The following is a 19,281-nucleotide window of genomic DNA, read 5'->3' on the forward strand; positions in this document are numbered from 1 at the left end:
CAGAGCACCCAGGTTTCTTATAATCAGCCTCTAGGAGGCGCTGCCGCCACGGTAGAACGGCATCACATGCTTACTGTTAGCGAAGACGAGGCAACAACATCCGGGTTCTCCTGCCCGGTCTCTCCTCCTCCTCCCCTCCCAACGACCACAACAAACAGAAGCGAAGAAGCGCTAAGGCCTGGCGGACACCCGCCCCTGCTGGCTCCAGAGGCACCGCCCCTGCGGCGAGCTGATTGGACAGCGCGGGCCAAAACGGCGGCCTCATTAGTCAGTGGGAGTGCGGAGGGGCGGGGATGTCACAAAGGCTAGGTAGGCGCGGCGGGCGACTCAGGGGGAGCGGAGCGAGCGGCGGCGCAGGCGGGCCGGGCGGAGGGGGTGGATCCCCCTCCCTGTCTGGCCCTTCTCCCAGCGGTGGCTCCTCCATGAGCCCGGGTTCCCGTGAGGAGCGGCGGGTGGGCGGGGCCGGGCGCTCGTTTCCCGCTGGCCTCCGCGCGCGCGGGCCCGGCGGCTGCGGCAGGTGAGCCAGACCTTCCCCTCCCCCCACTCGGGCCCCGCCCCGCCCTCCGGGACGCTCTCCTGGCCGGCTGGGGAACGCGCTGTGGGAGCCGGCCGGCAGGCAGGCGCTGTGGTCGGCGCCTCCTTTGTTCTGAGGCGCCTGTCGCGGCCCGGCCTGGCCCGTAGGCGGGATCTCCCGGAGCCGGGCGGCGCATGGCCCAGGGGACCATCTGCCCGGGCACCCGTCAGGGCAGGGATCTCGCTCGGCTGCCAGGAGCCCCGCCGGACCCCGCCCTGGCACCACCACCGCCCTGGCACCACGGGGATGGGCGCTTACTGCGCACGTGTCAGATGCGCCTCTAGGAGAGGCTGTCACTGCCCCGTCCCTCCCCTGGAGCTAGAGCTTCAACCCCGCTGGCGGTGCTGGCCCAGCGCCGCTTGCAAACTTCCCTCTCACAGCCTGGCTAGCACCTGCCGCGGAGATTTTAACCACCCTTTTATTTAGTGGCTCCTTCTGTTTAAAAGGAAACAGCGAGCGATTCTTGCTATTGCTAAAACCGCCCTTGTGTTCCCCTTAGGTGCAAAATTTGAAACATGAACAGCAATACACGTTACCAGTTTGCAGTGCTGCCTTGGCTAGAGCTGGAACACAGTTGCCTGCGACGTTTTCAAATTAATCTTTCTACAAGGCGTTTGTAAATCCTTGGTAATGGCCAACAAGAAGGAACCTCCTTTCTTCAATGATGATAACGTGGGACCGTTTCACTACAAACTTCCTTTTTATGAAACTATGGAGCTGTTCATTGAAACGCTTACAGGAACGTGCTTTGAGCTGCGAGTGTCACCCTTTGAAACAGTTATTTCTGTGAAAGCCAAAATTCAAAGATTGGAAGGTACCTGTCTCTCTTCTTTCTAAAGTCAGCACATGATTTTTCCTTTAAAGTGATAAATAAACTTGCAGATGACCCTTAAACATAATACTGCTGAAGATCAAACTAGGAAATTAATTTAATTGGGTGATGCCATCCATAAATTAGTTTGTAACTAATGGCTTAATAACATCTGGTTTAAAGAGAATTCTGACATTTCTTGTAATTTACTCCTTTTCTGTTTTTGTACATTGTGCTAAGGTATTATAAGGGCACAGATTATCATGGGTAAACCTTTAACAATTTCTGACCTACAAGCTTTTGGTTTTAAAGCATTGGAGTTTTAATGTGAAGCTTAAATCTGCTGATTTGCCTTGCATATAGTTCACTGACTGTTACTATGTATAGGTCTGCAGTTGGACACTGCTTTATCTTAGTGTCAAACTTGCTGCAAGTGTTGAAGTTAAAACACTTTTTATGCTGTTTTTATTCTCCAGTATGTCAAAACTATTCAGTGAATGGGGAGCGATTGTTAATTATTAGAGATATTGCATGATGCTTTAAACTAGGGCCTCACTCCCTGGATGCCTACATTTAAGAATTAAATCTACCTCCATAAAAATTTTCACTGGTGCAGCTAACTCAGTGGCTTTGCACCAGTGTAACTACTAACGTAGACCGCACAACGAAGAGGGATTTGCACCAGTACCAAAGACAGCTATGCTGCTGTAAGCCCCATTTTGTGATAGTGTAGCATGTTTACATTATGAGTTTTTACCAGTATAGCTATACTGATGTAGCTACACAGTGCAAATTTCCTTCATGTAGACAGGATCTTAATTATACTTCGTGAGTTCTTTAACATCTTGTGGTGGATATGTGGATTTGGGTTTATAACGGGAGGGGCGGGAGTGGTTTTCATGTTTTTTTTTCTCTTTATGGCCAAGCATGGTGGGGAGTAAGCATGTATGCAGCAGAATGCTAGCCAAGTGAAATGAGTTAAGGGATTTGGGGGAAGGGTGTCAAGCTGTTCAGTGCACAGGTGCAGGAGAGTTGCCCCAACAAGAGGAGGAAAAGGGGAGACAGTATGTAAGGAAAAGTTCTGGAGCTGTAAGTGGAAGAAGGAAATAGCATATTGAGGTGAGCAGAGCTGGTGGTGTGTGGGTAGAAAGAAGACTAAGCAAAATGGAAATCTGTAGAAATCCTTTAAGGTGGTGAGGAAGAGGAGCTTGAATTTTCTGTAGAAGAAATCTGGAGCTAGCAAATAAGCATATCATGCTAGGCATGTCTAACCTGTGGTAGCATCACAATGAGAATTGGATTATCACAAAAGATGGTGTTACAGTTACAAAAAGTACCACTTACTAGAACTTTATGATTTACGTGATGCAGGTCTCAGAGTGGGAAAGTGGTAAATTGCTTGATGTTCCTGAATAATGGATCTGATTGTATAGGCTTTAGAATTCCACAAAAATGTGGAAGACATAGAAGTCCATTAGTGCTCATCTCTGAACATCACTTGTATGGCTTAGTGCTCCAGGATGGGGCTAAAAGACCCCAAGATCCTTACCAATGTACTGTGTAGGGGTCAGAGAGGCAATTCTTCCCTGACTTGCAGTTGATGAGCTTGTACATGTAAATAGAATGCCATGGTGAAAAATCCCATTTTACACTGTAAATGCCATTGGTGTTGCAAGCAAATTACAGGCAAGTAATTACCTCATGCTATTCTGTAGGATCTGAGAGGAAAAATACAGAATGGTCAACTATAATAAATGCTGCTAGCAGAACTAAAAGAACTAGCAAAGAAAACTGACCATTGGTGTATTATCAAGAGACATTGTGCATTGTCTGCATAACCAGGCCTAAAAACAGACAGATGGGAACCAAGTACATATGAATATTTCAGATATTGCCAAAGCCACTTTCCTACTCCCTATTTAATAATCTGACCTTCTTGGGCAGGTTAAGGGACGTGGAAATAGTTGATGTCTGCTTTAGGAAAGCTGGATATCTCACCAAGAACAGCCCCAACACCTCTCTGCTGATTTTACCAGGTATGAAGAGCACAGGTAAACTTTGATAACAGGTAAGAGCCCAGAGCTCCTCTAAACCCTAACACATCTAAACCCTCCGTGTGTGAAACTGCTTGAAGCTCAACCAGAGCTCATGTGGCAGTCATGCCTTTTCTGCCACAGATCTATTCCCACTTGTGCAGTCTGTCCCATGCTAATCACAGCAAACTTATATGCAAAGATTCAAACTTGTCCTAGCAAAACACTTGATTATCTTCAAGGCAATGTTACCTGGGTTCTTCCTTCACCCAGGATAGTTACATTGAATGAGACTTGCAGATGCTGTAATGAAAAAGAGAGCCTCATTTGTCTTTGTTAGCAATGGCGTAATAATGTAAATTCTGTCATAGTCAGTCTGCCTCAGAATAGGACTACCATCAGCAGTAACTTCCACCACATCAGTTTCACTTCCTGCAGGAATTGTATATTATGGTAGGTAGGGTATGTGAGAACCAGCATATTGATTGATGATCATGGTCTGGACAATAAATCACTCTGTAGATGTAGATCAAGACTAACACAAGCAAAGTGATCATAAAGTGGTAAGATTTTGGCTGAAATACAACGAAATCGTAGATATGAATATTTTTTACTAAAAACATGTTGTGGAGACTGAAATGAATTGGTTATCTCTTCTGTTGCTGTTGGACTGAAAGTGATCCCTACCCAAGTCTCTAATGGCCCCACAAGTGAACCTTATAGACTTGTAAAGTCACCCCTCAACCCATAGTTGTCTTCCTTAAAACAAAATGCAGAACAACTTTGCCTTTTTTTAGCTGCCAGGATTTGAGATCACGATTCTCTTTTGTTTCTACCTTTTATAAATATTCTGTTTAGAAATTCTTCTATTTCTTCCTTTTCATATTCTGTATCACAAGTGCATTACATTTAAACAGTATCAGTCTTATTCCTTGCCACTTGAAGTCATAATCAACTGGTAGTTACTTTTACAGCAACCTATTGTGATGTCACAGGATTGATTTCAATTGAAAAGCATCAGGAGTGGATTGAACTCTGCAGCTTAATCTGGTTTCTTGCAGAGGCAAGCTCCACCACTACAAATGGTGGTGTTACCTGCCTACACTTGGGGTTATATCAGCTATAGAAAGTAGTTCTGGCTGCTGGAATCTTGTCCACACTCTTGCTCTAAGAGGTTTTAAAACTGGCTTGCATTTTTGAGAAAACTTCCACAGTGTAGACAAGGTCTCCGAAGCAAAGCAAAGATTGCTTTGCTAGCTCAACACTTTCAGTCAGGGACAGTAAATGTTAAAAGGTCAATTACATCCTGCAAGGACTTCTTTCAGGAGATAGTCAGACCTGTAAGAGGCTTTTACAAATACAGGTTGAAAGTCACAGTTGTATGGATTTAAAAAAAAAAAAAAGGGAAGGGGGGGGGAACAAACTGTTTAGCTACAGCATTGAATACAAACATGCTCCCAGATCCACATGTTGTGGGGTCAAGGAGATGTTTCTAGTATGTTAAAGCAAGTACACTAAGGAAACCTGAAAGATGTAGTGAGACAGAATGGGTTGAACTTCAGGGGCTGTCTGACAGGCTGGTTCCAAGAGGGGAAAAATGATAGTGTACTGCATAGAAATGTAAATTACACCCTCTGCTTTTGAGGGTATAGAGGCAGGGAGAGGACCTGGATTGCTCCCATGGCTCTTGCAGAGCAAGTTTCACTTGGAGTGGCTGTAGATGTTTGGAGAGAGGCAAGACCTGAATTTGCTATCTTCCTCTCCCATGAGCTCAAATTGGCCAGATGACCTGATGCAGCATTGTGTAGTAACACAGCTGAGCCCTACTTGCTCAGTGCTGATTAGAACTGCCCAGTGGCAGGACCATATGCTTCATAGGAAGAGGGGGTTCTGCATGATCTTCATGATCATTGCTAGTTTTATGTTCTGAGCCTGTATGCAGATTTGTCTCCTCATAGAAGGTAAACTACAATCCCGCAAAAGGACACCTAATACGGCTTTTCTTGTACGTGATCTTACAGAAACGGATAGTGCTTTATTTGCATTTTAAATGTAGGACTTATAGGAAACAGCATAAAGATGAATGTGTCTGAGCTTCCATTACTTCAGATAGTAACATTATTTTCTTTTCAGCATCCCCCACCAAAAAAAGTACTGTCACCTTAAGAAGAATGAAAAACGTCTCATTCTGTAGGATTCAAGTTAGATCATTTGTTGCAGAAGAACATTTTGTAACAAATGATCTATCAGTTTCTCAAAGTAATTGGAAATCACCCCTTGAAGGCCGATGAAATCATGACAAATTCAGACAATAAAAACTCTGTAACTAGAACTCTTAACAAATTGAAGACAATTTTACTGCAGACTCGAGGGCTTTTGCCAGCTTGTGTTTGTGTTTGCTTTTGCTTATACTGCAGACTTTAAATATGACCAGTTCTTAAATAGCTGGCTGAGGAAGAGGCATTTGTTGCTCTATCATGTGAGCATGTCTCCTTCATATGTTTCTTTGACGGACTTCAAATAGGCACTATACTAATCTTATGCCTTTTCTTCTGGGTGAAATATGGCAACAGCATCTAATATGGAAAGGATAAAAGCGACCCCTCCCATAATCTGAGGGGGAACTTTCTCTAGTTCATAATTTATTAAAAAAATAAGTGACAGTTGCTCCAAAATGTGAGCTGTGCTTCAGAATTTTGCACTAGGCCCTGTAGTAGCAGTGGACATACCAACTGGCTCTTTTGTACCCTGTTTGTGCTTAGTTGTGTTCTCCACTATTCAACAGCTGATCTGAAACTGTTTCAGGAAACATAGACAAGGTAGGTGAGGTACTATCTTTTATTGGATCAGCTTCTGTTGGTGAGAGAGACAAGCTTCCAGGCTTACACAGAATTCTACTTCAGGTTAGGAAACATAGTCTGGCCAATGTAGATGGTCTATAATAATATTCACAGGAACTTGCTTTGGCTATGCTGGGACCCATAATTCATCAGCAGTGCAATTGCATCAGAGTTAACAGTGAATGTTGTAGTGTAACAAGGCTTTAGGCATTTTTTATGCTTAAAATGCCAGAGTTCTTGATACCTTGAAGTGTCTACCATTGCTCACACTAGTATGAGTTCAAATGAACTACAGGATCTTGTTTTAGTTGTAGGCACAGTTTATAATATCATCTACTGAAAACTTGCAGAATACCCAATTTCCCAGTGTAGGCAGAGCCTTAGTCAAAAACAAATGTAAGCAGTTATTGTCAGAAAAAAGACTTTTAAAAAAAAAAAAAAAAAAAGAAAAGAAAGAAAGAAAGAGAGAAAATTAAGCACCTTAATCAACAGATCTGTTTCCCTGTGCTTAAGACACACTTTTTTTTTCTTCACTCTAGGAAAAGTTGTTACTCTTGTTAGGTGTGTTGACTGCAGTGCTATGATTTTTGAGAGCTCAAATATGTGCATCAAACATAATTGTTGACCAAATTCCAATTTGTGGGCCAAAATCTGTCCTCAGGTACACCTGAGCAGCCTCAAGGTGCAAGGGTGTAACTCTGGGCCAGATTCTACCCTCGTTGTCTATCTTGGTGATAAGTTCCAGAGGGTGATGTAGAATTCAGAAAAATCAGTCAAGTCAGCTTGACTTTCAGGTTACTAGGTGAGTTTGCAGGGACAGCAGTTAAAAAAAACCTATCTTTATCGGTATCTGGAGTCATTGAGACAAACATGGAACCCTTACTGTCATTTTGTCACTTCTTAGTGTATAACTGCTCACACACGTGTGCCATCTCTGCTCAACCCAGATTTACTAGTATTTGTCTCTTACCCAATGGGCTATTCCTAATCTGATATTACTGTTCCGAATCATTCTGATGCATCATAACATTAACATTTCGCAGCTTACATTTTTCAAAATACTAGGCAGATGTTACATTGAGTTTGATTAATGTTGATAAATGTTCTTGCTGCTCTTAAAACAACATAGTATTAAAATTACATATACCTATGCAAGATCACTTGAAAAAATGAAGTTATGAAAGTTGTACCTTACTGCAGTTTATCACAGACATTGTGCAGTCTTCCATAATAAGAACTCTGTGGAGGTGGTGAGTATGAGGACCTATAGCGTCATAACTGGATATCATACATATTTGATGCCAGTTGTATCATCCTAGGTCACTTACTATATCTTTCAATTGACTTATTGTACTCTAGATTATCATGCAAACATAACTTAAAAACTCATGTTGTATTACACTACTTAGTACCCTCACTTTTGAGTATTAGAATATACAAGTAAATATAATACTGAGCATACAGACATTAGAGTTAGCATGAGTAATGTGTTGTATTTCGTTATCTGTTGTTTTACGGAAACTGCTGAGAAAGGGCTCTTTTGAACTATAAAATATTAGAGGCTTTTATCACCAAAAAAGCAAAATTGCTCTTCACTGTTATGTGCAGTTACATTTTTTCTGTTATCCTTCATACTAGGTATTCAAAGGTCAATAGAAACTAACTTATGCTCTGCTTCAAATCTTTAAAATGTTAGGATTAAGTAAATTAAAAAATTAACAAGAACAAACATTATGTGAGGTACCTCATAATATAAAGTTTTGTTTGGTGATAATTTTTAGACCAAAAATATGCCATTTAAGAGAAGGATATTTTATTAAATACAATTTTAGCCCCTGGGGCTGCAAACACTATGCCCATGCTTTACTTTAAGGGTATGAGTCATCCCACTGAAGTTGGTTGGACTGTTCATGTGACTAAAATTAGTACCTGCTAAAGTGTTTTCAGGAACAGGGTCTTAACTTTCAGTATTTTGTGGTTTGTTTATAGCAGTTTTGTAAAATTCAAAGAGAGACTTCCAGTAGTGGCATTTTAAAACCACATTTATAATTCATTATGAACTAAATTATAGTCTAAAGTTGCAATATCACATATTTTCAAAAAGAGCTTCGACCTGATTTAAATCACTCTGTTCTTCCAAAGAGTAATTATATCTTGTATATAACTGATATCAGAATAAAGAGAGAACAGCATCCTCTTCCATATTTCTTCTGTCACAGCACAAATAAATCTTCAGTGTCTCAGTGGATGAAGGGAAGTGTACATACTAAAGTGTAATTTTAGTGTTTGGCTCTGAAGAGCCACTTGGATAAACATCTGCATTCTTGTCTGAATGAAAGGCCAAATAACCCTTTCTCAGTGTGTTAATTGTCCTATGGAAGAATCCCACTGGTGTCAGCATGAGCGCAAACAATAAAATGGGTACAACTTTCACATTTCCAATTTACTAAGCCACTAGGAAAGGAATATGTGCAGGAGCAGCGGAGATGCAAAAGCTAAGGCTCCTCCAATGTTGTGTTTTGGGAGGTATTAGTGCTAGCTTTTTGCATCCAGTACCATGACCCTTGTGCCTCAGCGTGAAGGGTTGAGTTTACATCTCTCCTGCAGGCAGTTAGTCTGTGGTCTCCAGATAGTTTCATTCTACTTACAATATTTGTAGAATGTTTTCAATGAAGTCTTAAAAGGTACTATACTTTGTGTGGGTCAGTTGTACAGAATTGCTTTCATGTGACCCTTTAATTTTCAAAGGCCCAGCAGATAGACAGGTGCTAACTATGATTTGTGGTTTCAACTATCTAACTCTCAACCTTAAATAACTTGCCGATTTTTTAAAAAAATATTTTTCCTTTCAAACCTGGCTCTGGTTGTGAGTCCAGTCTTGATTTCTTGGGTAGAAACTGTTAATCTCTTTTTAGGAAGGTGTAAAGGGTCACTCCTGAACTAATCTGCAGTTTGCTTTAAATGGATGTCAAACCGTAAGTGAGTTGTCCATATCCATAGAGGGAAAACAAAGTTAGCCAGCAAGTGAAACATGACTTCCTGTAATTTCCAGTGCATAACATAGACCTCATGTACGCTGCTGCTTCTCAGCACTTCAGTCCTGTTTCCTTTTCATAATACGCTGTCATGTCAGATTTGTACTAAAATGTTGGTGTGGTATAATAACAAACTTTACCAGCCATAACACTAGTAAAGTGTTTCTGTATTTTAAAAGAGACCTTTGAGTGTTTGCAGTGTGAATTTTGCACAGCTGTGGGTAGTATACTGGAATCTGAAAGTTCAGATTTAAGACACAGAAGTAAAAACACCATAAGCTGGTGGAGCCTGGTCTAACTCATTCTGCCACTGGTGGCAGTCTTTATCTAAAACACCCAAGTATAGCCATGGCCATTATTTTTGCCTTTCCAACTGGTCAGTAGCCAGAAGCTTTATTCCACTTGCGGCCAAGGCAATTGTCTTGTCTACACTGGTGGCAGCATGTAGGATATGCATATCTACATGCAGCAGTGAAGAGCATGCTGTGTCCATACTGTGGTGTGCAGCTACATGAGGCGGTGGGGAAAGGCTCTGGCAGGCAGGAGGCAGTAGGGAAAGGCTTTGACGGCAGGGACCCTACTGTCTCCCCCCACTAGAGCCTTTCCCCACCACTGGAGTCTTTCATTGCGGTGGGGGAAGGCTCTGATCAGGGAACTGCTGGAGCTTTTCCCAAAGCCTTTTGCTGTGGCAGGGAGGCAGCAGGATATTACATTGCTAAAAGTGCAGATGTGGGAGGTGTGTGTAGAGAGCCATGTAGGCTGTATACCCGAGGGTTCTGACGTGTCTGTACTCACCTACGCAATACCTCACTGGCTACATTGCTATTTATACCCTTGCTAGCTGGACATGCAGTGTCTGTACACTACACGCTGCCATAAGTATAGATGTACCCAAAGTGTGTGCACAAGGTTCAGGGGGTGGGAACTGGATGACTGAAATACCACAGAATCAATGTTTAGGAGCGGAATTTGGGAAGCCCTTATGAGTAAGGCCATACATGCTCTAGCGTTAGCCATGCTAACATGGGTATGCCTACCTGAGTTGCAATCACACCTTAACTTGTAGTGTAGACAAACCTTTACTATGGGTGGTAGCTATCTTAATCTAAGTTGTAGGCCTTGCAATGTATTTAAATGCGTACCTAATATCTGGCAAGTGATGTGGCTTGAAAACTCAACCATTTTTTACTCTCTCTGGTGAAGATTCTACGGTGATACTATACTAATTGACTGACTTTTAATGTTGTCTTTTCAAAGGCATTCCCGTCTCTCAGCAGCACTTAATTTGGAATAATGTGGAGCTGGAGGATGACTATTGCTTGAATGATTACAAGTGAGTGTAAGATAAAACTGAAGCAAACTGTTCCAAATATAATTATTACTATTGGAAACAGAGAGTACTGCAAAACTTCACCTTTTTTGTTGACTATTTGCAGCATTTCAGAAGGTTGCACTTTGAAGCTGGTACTGGCTATGCGAGGTGGGCCTATTAACACTAGAAGAGGTAGGTACAAGTTTGTCTGTCTTCATGCGAAGATTCAAGACAGTCTAACAATGACTCTTATACAAATGCCTAACTCTATACTATTGTATTTTAGCCAAGCTTTTTGGCTGAATGTCCTTTGACTGTAAAGGAATTGAAAGATCTTTGAGGAATATGGCAGGGTCTGTTCACTCATCTTGCATTTGTCATATTTTGTGGTTTTAAAAGCCATTAACACAAATCCATGTCTTGCAAAGGAAACTCTTAATGTGAAGTTTAACTAGAAGTTTAAAAATGAATATCGCAATAAAGCTATTGACTTGGCTGCCCTACGGTATAGATATACTGGTAGAATAAAATATTAATCTATACATTTAATAGAAACATTGGAATAGATGATAATATGTGCACATGACGGTTGGATTTCCAAAGGAGACTTATGGAGTTGGATGCCCATTGAAATCCTCAAATTCCCAACTAATATTATAAATATATAATCTCTAATATAAAATCTCATTTAACACGGCTGTTACCCATTCTGCTGGAATGTCTAAGTTCTTTGTGTCCTGATGAAATGTGAAAATACATCATGCGCTGCAAAAGGGACACATCTTAAAAATCATGCTTGCCTAAAAATGTATCTGCTAGTGTTTCTAATAGCAAGGTTATTAGAAGAGAATTACTTTTATATGTTTACTTTTTTCATTTTACAAACTTGTGTATAGTCAGTCGAATTCAGGGACATGGGTGCTGTTTGTTACTAACTCACTTTATAAAACTAGCTATATTTAAAGTCAGTATCCCTTTAAAAAAAAAAAAGGGGGGGGCAAACTAAAAGGGAAAGAGAAGAGTAGTATCAGGAATCCAGAGCTATTTGGTGTGTAGAGTTTATGGGAGCCTTTGCTTCAATATGTATTATTGTGCTTTTAGATCACATTAGCTTTCCTGTGAAGGGGTTTGATTTTTCTTTCCTTCCAAATTAGTCGGAGCCCTGAGATTTGCTGCAGTTTCTATTATCTTCATTGGTTACTTCAGAGGCTGTTCTTCCTCAGCCTCACATGAGTTAGCCCTTTATTTTATTATCCACTTCAGACTGAGTTACATTAGTGCAAAACTCTAGAGCAGTCATCCTAATAAGATCCAGCCTTAACTAATAAACTGAAGTTCTGCAGTGCATCCTTAGTGGTGAAGGAAAGAGAAGTGCAGTAGTCTTGGCAATACATGGCTTTGCCAGCTTATGCATTTCACATGCCTCAACACGGGTCATCAGTTCACCCATAAACCATTCTTAATTTTTAATAGTATAGTGAAAAAGGAAGCAATACGGAGGATATAAAGTTTAATTACTGAAAATGGAGAATGGGTTTTGAGGATGGCAGCGAAATGGAGCTATCCACTTCAGATAGTTTCATGAATGGACTGCGCCCTGAATGTCGATGAAAATACACACACAGGACTACCTCTACACTCACTCTGAATTAGACATGTGATCAACTGATTTGTGTTAGCTTTTTAATTTTCAAACTTAAAAATTAAAATTTTAAACTAACATTGTTGGACAATGCAATTTTTAAGTGACTCTCAACCAAAGCAATGGTGGCTGAGGTTCAGGGTGGTAAACCAGTTCATGCTCACAAAGCATATATACATGGACACCCAGAGCTTTTTGCAAAGGACCCCTTCAGCAATATTCTGAAATAGCTTTGGATTGAAGAGCGATGTAGTTTGAGCATAAGAATTAGCGCACCAAACATCCTCTTATGACTTCAGAATCTCCGTGCCTTGTGAACAACAGCTCTTAAAGTGCAGTAGTGGTCACCCAAGCCAAGGATATCAGCCTGATGCTTATTTTACTACCCATGGGGCAGCAGCCTAGCCTGAGATAAGAAAGTTTTACCTATGTGATAAAACCCACAGAGGCATGAAAGCCGAAAGTGAGGAAATCCCTTTGCTATTTTCACTTGTAAAGCATACTGTAGAAGAGAACTCAACACATCCTGTGGGGGATTCACATCTAATCAGGCTTAAATGAGTTCAACTTTCAAAGGCAATTAAAATAATCTGCCTGACACTTAGAGCTTTCATATAAAGAAACCTCAATTGCATTGTCAGTGTAAGTACAATCTATCATACATAACTGTAAAATGCCTTGTTTTACAAAACTGTGCTCTAGTCTTTTCACTGAGTACTTGTAGGTTGAGTTATTTTCATAGGAGAATTAATTAGCCTTTCTTTCTAAAGGAACTCCTTGCTCTAATCATACTCTGGCAAAGCTGATGGTAGAATGGTTCCAGCCCTTCTAAAATAAAGTGTGAAGCAGTTTGTTGTAAACTTCAGTCACTTAACAAGCTTCTCCTAGGATTCCTCCAGAACTACTCTCTTTGCCAGAAAAATATTCAGCTCAGGCCTGGTCTATACTTGCCAGCAAATTCAGTGGCGGTTGATGGGAGTTATGCAAACTACATAGACTTCCTAAAGTCTGTTCTGCATGCCGTTACTACCCTGCGCGGATGGGAAATGCATACCCATCAACACAGCGCTATGCTTTTTGTGGAGGCAGTTTTACTAAATTGACTTCTAGATTGATTGAGCGGGTCTTCGCTTCCACTCAATCAATCCAGATAAATTGAGCTGATGGCGGCGAATTTGCTGCCATCAGTGAAAACATACTCTCAGTGTACTTAAAATACTGTGAGCATTGTTGGGATTATTTTCTCCACTTCAAACTAGATTAATCAAATCTAACCTCTCTCCTTCCTCGTTTTAGAATGGGGAAGAATGAATCAAGATTTCAAACACTAAGATGGGTCTAATTTCATTGGTCTTTGGATGTCATCTGTTCATGCTTTCAAATGAGATTTAAATATTTTAGGGGGAAGTTTATATTTAAGGTTTTTCTGTTGGGGTTACGAGGTAGTGGTGCTAGTTAATTTATTTTACTTATAAATCTGGTTAATAGAATTCTCCACCCTTCACCAACTAACTTTTTCTCCTCTGCCTTTTTATCCCATCCTTGGACATCTGAAGGCCCCTCTGCTTTTGGTCTGCTTTTCCCTTTTGTGTCCTGCTCCCCATCTCCTGTGCATGTACTCCAGTGCTGGGAGAGAAGGTGTGCTCTCTGTCCTGAGCCGCCAGTGTGTGGGGGACTTCTCTCTTCTGGTGTTGTAGGTGGATAGGGAGACGCAGGGTCTGATGCCACCTGGGCCAGATCTTCAGTAACTAAGCAGAGTCTGCTCATTTATCTTATTCCATCCTTTCCCATATGTGGAATTCCGCTTGGAGCTGCTGCTGCTGAGATGGGGCTCTGCTTCAATAAGAGGTGTGAGCAAAGGGAGAGGGGTAGTAATGGAAAGGGGAGGAGAGCCAGAGGTGAATAGGGGATAATAACAAATGCCTTAATTTTTAGGCTGTGCTTTGTACTGTACCATTCCAGTCAACTGTTTCTGGCAGCTGAAATTTAAAAATAACCCTACCTCTAAGCCGTCCCCAAACACACATGTTGATGTGGTCAAAGCATTCATGCCATAGCTTTCCTAAAAGATGTAGCAGATGCTACTGGACTTCCTGTGACTATAATTTCCTTTTAAAAAGAGCAGTGAGTGAGGCATTGAGTAATGGCAAGGTAGCTGTGACATGGATTTTAATGTGTCTCTGACTGGATGAATGGAGGTGTTTGTGAAGCTGAGTGATGAAACCCTGGCTCAGATAGCTAGAGGCTCATAACTGTCAGCCTTTAGGCTTGTCAGCTCAGGAAGGCTCCATTGGTTCCTCTAGGCTAACTGCCAGCAGTCATTGAAATCCCCTAGAGGGTGGAGATATAAACATAGCAGGGAGAGGTCTGGGAACTTGAGCCAGATACTAGAGTGCTTCAGACTCTTGAATGCACTCCCACAAATGACTTGGAACCACAGGGAATTCAAACTACAGCTATGCAAGTGTTTTATGTTTGAGAGCTGGCTGAAAAAAACTCATTTTAGGTTGAGCACTTCAAGTTATGCAGATTACTGTTTTCCTCCTGAAGACTGTTCCATCTGTGACATTTTTAGATCATCACTGTAGGATTTCTTTAGACACTGCATGCAGGTTGAGGTGTTCTACCTCAGCCTGTTTGAGGGATTAGACTTCAAAGTTGAAATAGACTGTTTTTCATTCTGTTTTCTCCTTATAGTTCCAGTGGAAGACCCTATTAGGGAAATGGCTGAATACATGGACCCCAGTCGAGATGAGGTGTGGGAGAAGGGGCCATCCAACAAACAAGTTACCTTCCTGGTGTACCGGGAAGGAGATCAGTTGAATTTCTTCCGTGTTGTAGACAGGGGGGATGGCACTTTAACACCATTATCTGAATCTTTAAGGTAAAAAATGGGTTTTGATTTCCATGTCTGGTTTCAGAGGGGGGAAACTACAATTTTTCAGCTGTTATTCCTTGATTTGTGTCCAAAGAATACTTAGACTGTCACAAGCATTACTATTACTGATCAAATTTGCAGATGACACAAAGTTGGGTGGGGGGTTACAAATACTTTGGAGGACAGAGCTAAAATTCAAAGGGATCTTGATAAATTGGAGAACTGGGCTATAGACAACAAAACAAAATTCAATGAAGGCAAATGTAAGGTCTACAGTTAGGGAAGAAAAACCAAATGCACAAACAGAATGAGGGGTAACTGACTTGGCATCAGCACTGCTGAGAAGAATCTGGGAGTTGTGGATCACAACTTCAACATGAGTCGTCAATGCGATGCTGTTGCAAAAAAAGTAAATTCAGTTTTGGCTGCATTAATAGAGACATAGCATGCAAGTTATAGGAGGTGATAGTATTGCTCTACTTGGCATTGGTTAAGCCTCAGCTGGAGTACTATGTCCAATTTTGGTCATCAGTGTATAGAAAGGATGTAGAGAAACTGGAAAGGATCCAGAGGCAAGCAACAAGATGATCAAAGGGATGGAATGCAAGCCACGTAAGCAAAGGCTAAAGGAACAGTTTGTTTAGTTTGGAAAAGAGGAGATTAAGGGGGAACATGATAGTGATCTTCAAATACTTGAAAAGCTGCCATAAAAAAGATGGATAAAAATTGTTCTCTCTTGCCACAGAGGGCAGAACAAGAGGCGGTGGGTTCAAACTACAGCATAGCAGATTTAAATTTAATCTCAGGAAAAACTTCTTAATTGTAAGAAGAGTAGGACAATGGAACAAACTGCCTAGGAAGTTGGTTAAAGCTCCGTCACTGAAGGTTTTCAAAAAGAGGCTGAATAGCCATCTGTCTTGGATGGTTTACACACAACAAATCCTGCATCTTGGTGAGGGGTTAGATTAGATGACCCTTATGGTCCGTTCTACCCCTATGGTTCTCTGATTCTATGATTAGTATTTAAATATATAAAATATAACAGTGTTTAAATTTGGGTGGCCTAACTAAGCAGTAAGACTGCAGAGGACGTGGTAATGCTGAATGTTCTCCCTCATTGTGTTTCTCAATACAAAGTGGAAACAAAGCTGACTTTGACCACTGAGAGCAATCCAGAATTCCCATCTTTTATGAGAGCAAACTTGGAAACAAAGATACAAAAGAAACATTACTTCAGTGCTGTTTTCCCCTATATGAAGTTGCATATATAGCTTTATAATAAACATTCACTCCCCTCAGAGCTGAAACTTTTCTTCCTTCCTTATCCTACAGTGAAATCATAGTCATATAGAAGTAAGATTGGCAGCTAGAAGTGGTAGGATCCTACCCAAGATTGGCCTTCAGTTCCCAAACTGCTGGATACTTTTGCTGAAATGATCAATATTGAAATAGTACTGTTGACAGCTGCATTGATAGTCTTTAGATTAACACTGTTGAGACATCAAGTCCACCACAAGTGGTCATCTGTGATAGAACTCAGGAACCATCAGTATCAAAGCTACAAGTCTCTACTACTATAACTGGAAGATTAACTTTACTAGCTGACATTCAGTAATAGACTGTTATCGTTGCAGAAGCCAGTAACTAGACATGATGATATGTGCTAAGCCAGTGTAATACATAATGACAAATCTTATTTTTTGTTCAAACTTAATAGTATCACAGAATTTAGGAATTTGTTAGTAAAACATTTTCAGTTCTTTAAAATCTTTCAGTAGCTGAGTTAAAAGTTCAGCTGTCTGTTTTGCTTTCATTTGTGATTGCATGTCAAGTTGGCAAAAAACAGGGTTTCTAAATGAGTTTACCCTTTTTGAGGGGAAAGGGAACGGGGGAGAGGGCCAGTCCATTATCAGGCTCCATAGATTCAGCCAGCAGTTAAAAGTTGAATCTCTTGTGTTGTGGAAATGAAAATGGCATTTTCTAACTAGCACCTACAGACTCCAGAAGCAGGTGCCTAAAACATTGTGGTGCTTTGAAAAATAATGATGAAAAACAAATCCTAACTTGTGTGTTCATACCTCAGGTATTTAGCTCACCAGGTTGGAGCTATGGTTTTTTGAATCCAGGGTGGGAGTTATATCTGATGCCACATGTATGCTGTAGGCTGGCAGCCATGATGTTATCATGTATCCAGCCTCATGCTGTTATAAGAATATTATCTAATGTTCCAGACTCTTGCCTCAAAGTTCAGCTGCTAGTCAAGGCTTGCTTATATTATGAGAAGATGTAAAGGTGTAACACGTCGACAGCAAAATAACTTGTTTCAACTGTAGAATTACAGTTCTACCAGCACTTCCATTAGACATCCGTTTGTTATCATTTTATGATTGTCACTAAAACTATCTGGAAAAAATTGGCTTGAAAGTAATTAAAGACCAATTCTCAGTTTTGGGTGTAACTTGAGAACTTAATTTAACATTTCTTGTTTCCCTTCCCAAAACAATTGAACATTATAAAGTGTTCAGTCTGTATAAGCCTGGTGCACACATAGCAGTTTTTGTACCTAATATATCTGTTGATTAGGGGCATGATATTGTACCAAAATAACTAGTACATGTGTAAGGAAATTAGCTATACCAGTACAAGCACTTTTACACTTAGTACGCTTCTGCACTAGAGAGGCTGTACTTATTTACGTATACTGGTGTATTTTATAGCAGTACAAATTGTGTGTGTAGACAAGGCTTAAGCCAGTCTGTACCCAGCACTGTGACTGGCACTGTTTAAATCAGCATTCCGAATTCTATTTCGATAACAAATATGATGGCAGTCTTACTCATTGGCCCTCCTCCCTTGGATTCTCTAGTTAAAGATATACTTAGTGTAATAATTATTCAGTACTATGTGGAGGTGTTTTCATTACTGTAGTCTTACTCTTTCTGCCAAAGGGCTTAACTGCAAAGTGGTGGCTATGGTGGATGGAACAGCTGACCTGTTTAGTTTGTGCGTAAATATAAGGAATGTAAACTTAACAAAAGGCAGGGCTGAATGTGTGCTTTCCCAAACTACTATATACAAAGAGATGATAAAAATATATAGTAAATGGAGGGGATGGTGAGTAGGCCAGGAATATGAGGTAAAGCTCTCACTGTATCCTTCACTCACACTACTCTGCTTCAGTAAGTAACACATGTGGTATTGCATGCAACTTGGAAACAAGATGAGATATAACTAGCAACAACTGACCATCTGTCAGCTTGCTGCAGCCTGTCTGTAGCACTGGACATTGAATCCGGAGGGACGGGGTGAGCTCACAAAATCTGGCTTCTATGGTCTCTAGATAACCAGCCTTTGCTAGCCTGGTGCATAGCAATTTGCGACAGCTTCTAAGTCCCTTGTCAATTTCCTTTCGGAAATCAGATTTTCAGGCTAAGTCTGTGGACCTCATGGGGTAGGAAATTGTAAGAAGGAATTTAACCTTTCCTATTTGTCTGGTTATATACTTTCTAGTATCTGCCAAATGTTCTAATTCTCATTCTTAAAAATAAGTCTGAATTTCCCTGTATTTGTCAACTAAGACAATGGTATTCTAACATATGATTGAAATATTCATGTGCCAGAGTTTAGCAAAATGTTTATTTCCAAAGAAATAAATTATGCTGAATTGGATTTTCCTAGGATACCTCATTTGGACCCTCAGTCCAAATTAGTGTATCAAAATAGTAAAAATGTACATCATTCCTAAAAAGCGAGTTTGTTTTTTATTTTTATTGTTTGAGTAGCACCAGAGAATCTAACGAGGTTAGGGTCTAGTGGTGCTAGATGCACCAAACTAAACTACTTCTCTTCCTACTCTGTTTTAACCACTGCACTTCTGGGAGAAAATAGCCAAGGACATTTCTTCTAAAGACAGCCCAATATTAATTCTTAATTAATTATAATTAATTCAACTTAAATCTCTCTCTCTCTCTCTCTCTCTCTCTCTCTCTCTCTCATATTGAACATCATTTGTTAAGGAGGAGTCAACATGGTTTTTGTAAAGGGAAATCATGTCTCACCAATCTATTAAAATTAATTGATGGGGTGAACAAGCATGTGGACAAGGGTGATCCAGTAGATGTAAAGTTCCAGAGGGGTAGCCGTGTTTGTCTGTATA

The 19,281-nt window shown here is 40.8% G+C and overlaps 1 protein-coding gene across 2 annotated transcripts in view; it reads left to right on the forward strand.

Annotated features, from left to right (window-relative positions):
* Positions 1-310: 310 nt before the first annotated feature.
* The window catches only part of ZFAND4 (zinc finger AN1-type containing 4), a 34,342-nt gene continuing 15,371 nt past the window's right edge, over positions 311-19,281 (forward strand). For both annotated transcript variants that reach the window (XM_067539077.1, XM_067539086.1), the window contains exons 1-5: positions 311-517; positions 1,074-1,388; positions 10,551-10,626; positions 10,730-10,797; positions 14,945-15,131. In XM_067539077.1, the coding sequence (XP_067395178.1) occupies positions 1,205-1,388; positions 10,551-10,626; positions 10,730-10,797; positions 14,945-15,131 (515 nt within the window). In that variant the 5' untranslated portion in view covers positions 311-517; positions 1,074-1,204. The remainder of the gene's footprint in view (positions 518-1,073; positions 1,389-10,550; positions 10,627-10,729; positions 10,798-14,944; positions 15,132-19,281) is intronic.

The sequence above is a fragment of the Emydura macquarii genome, unplaced genomic scaffold, assembly GCF_026122565.2.
Source record: "Emydura macquarii macquarii isolate MOO-44397 ecotype Brisbane River unplaced genomic scaffold, CSIRO-AGI_Emac_v2 contig_67, whole genome shotgun sequence".
NCBI classification, from domain to species: Eukaryota; Metazoa; Chordata; order Testudines; family Chelidae; genus Emydura; species Emydura macquarii.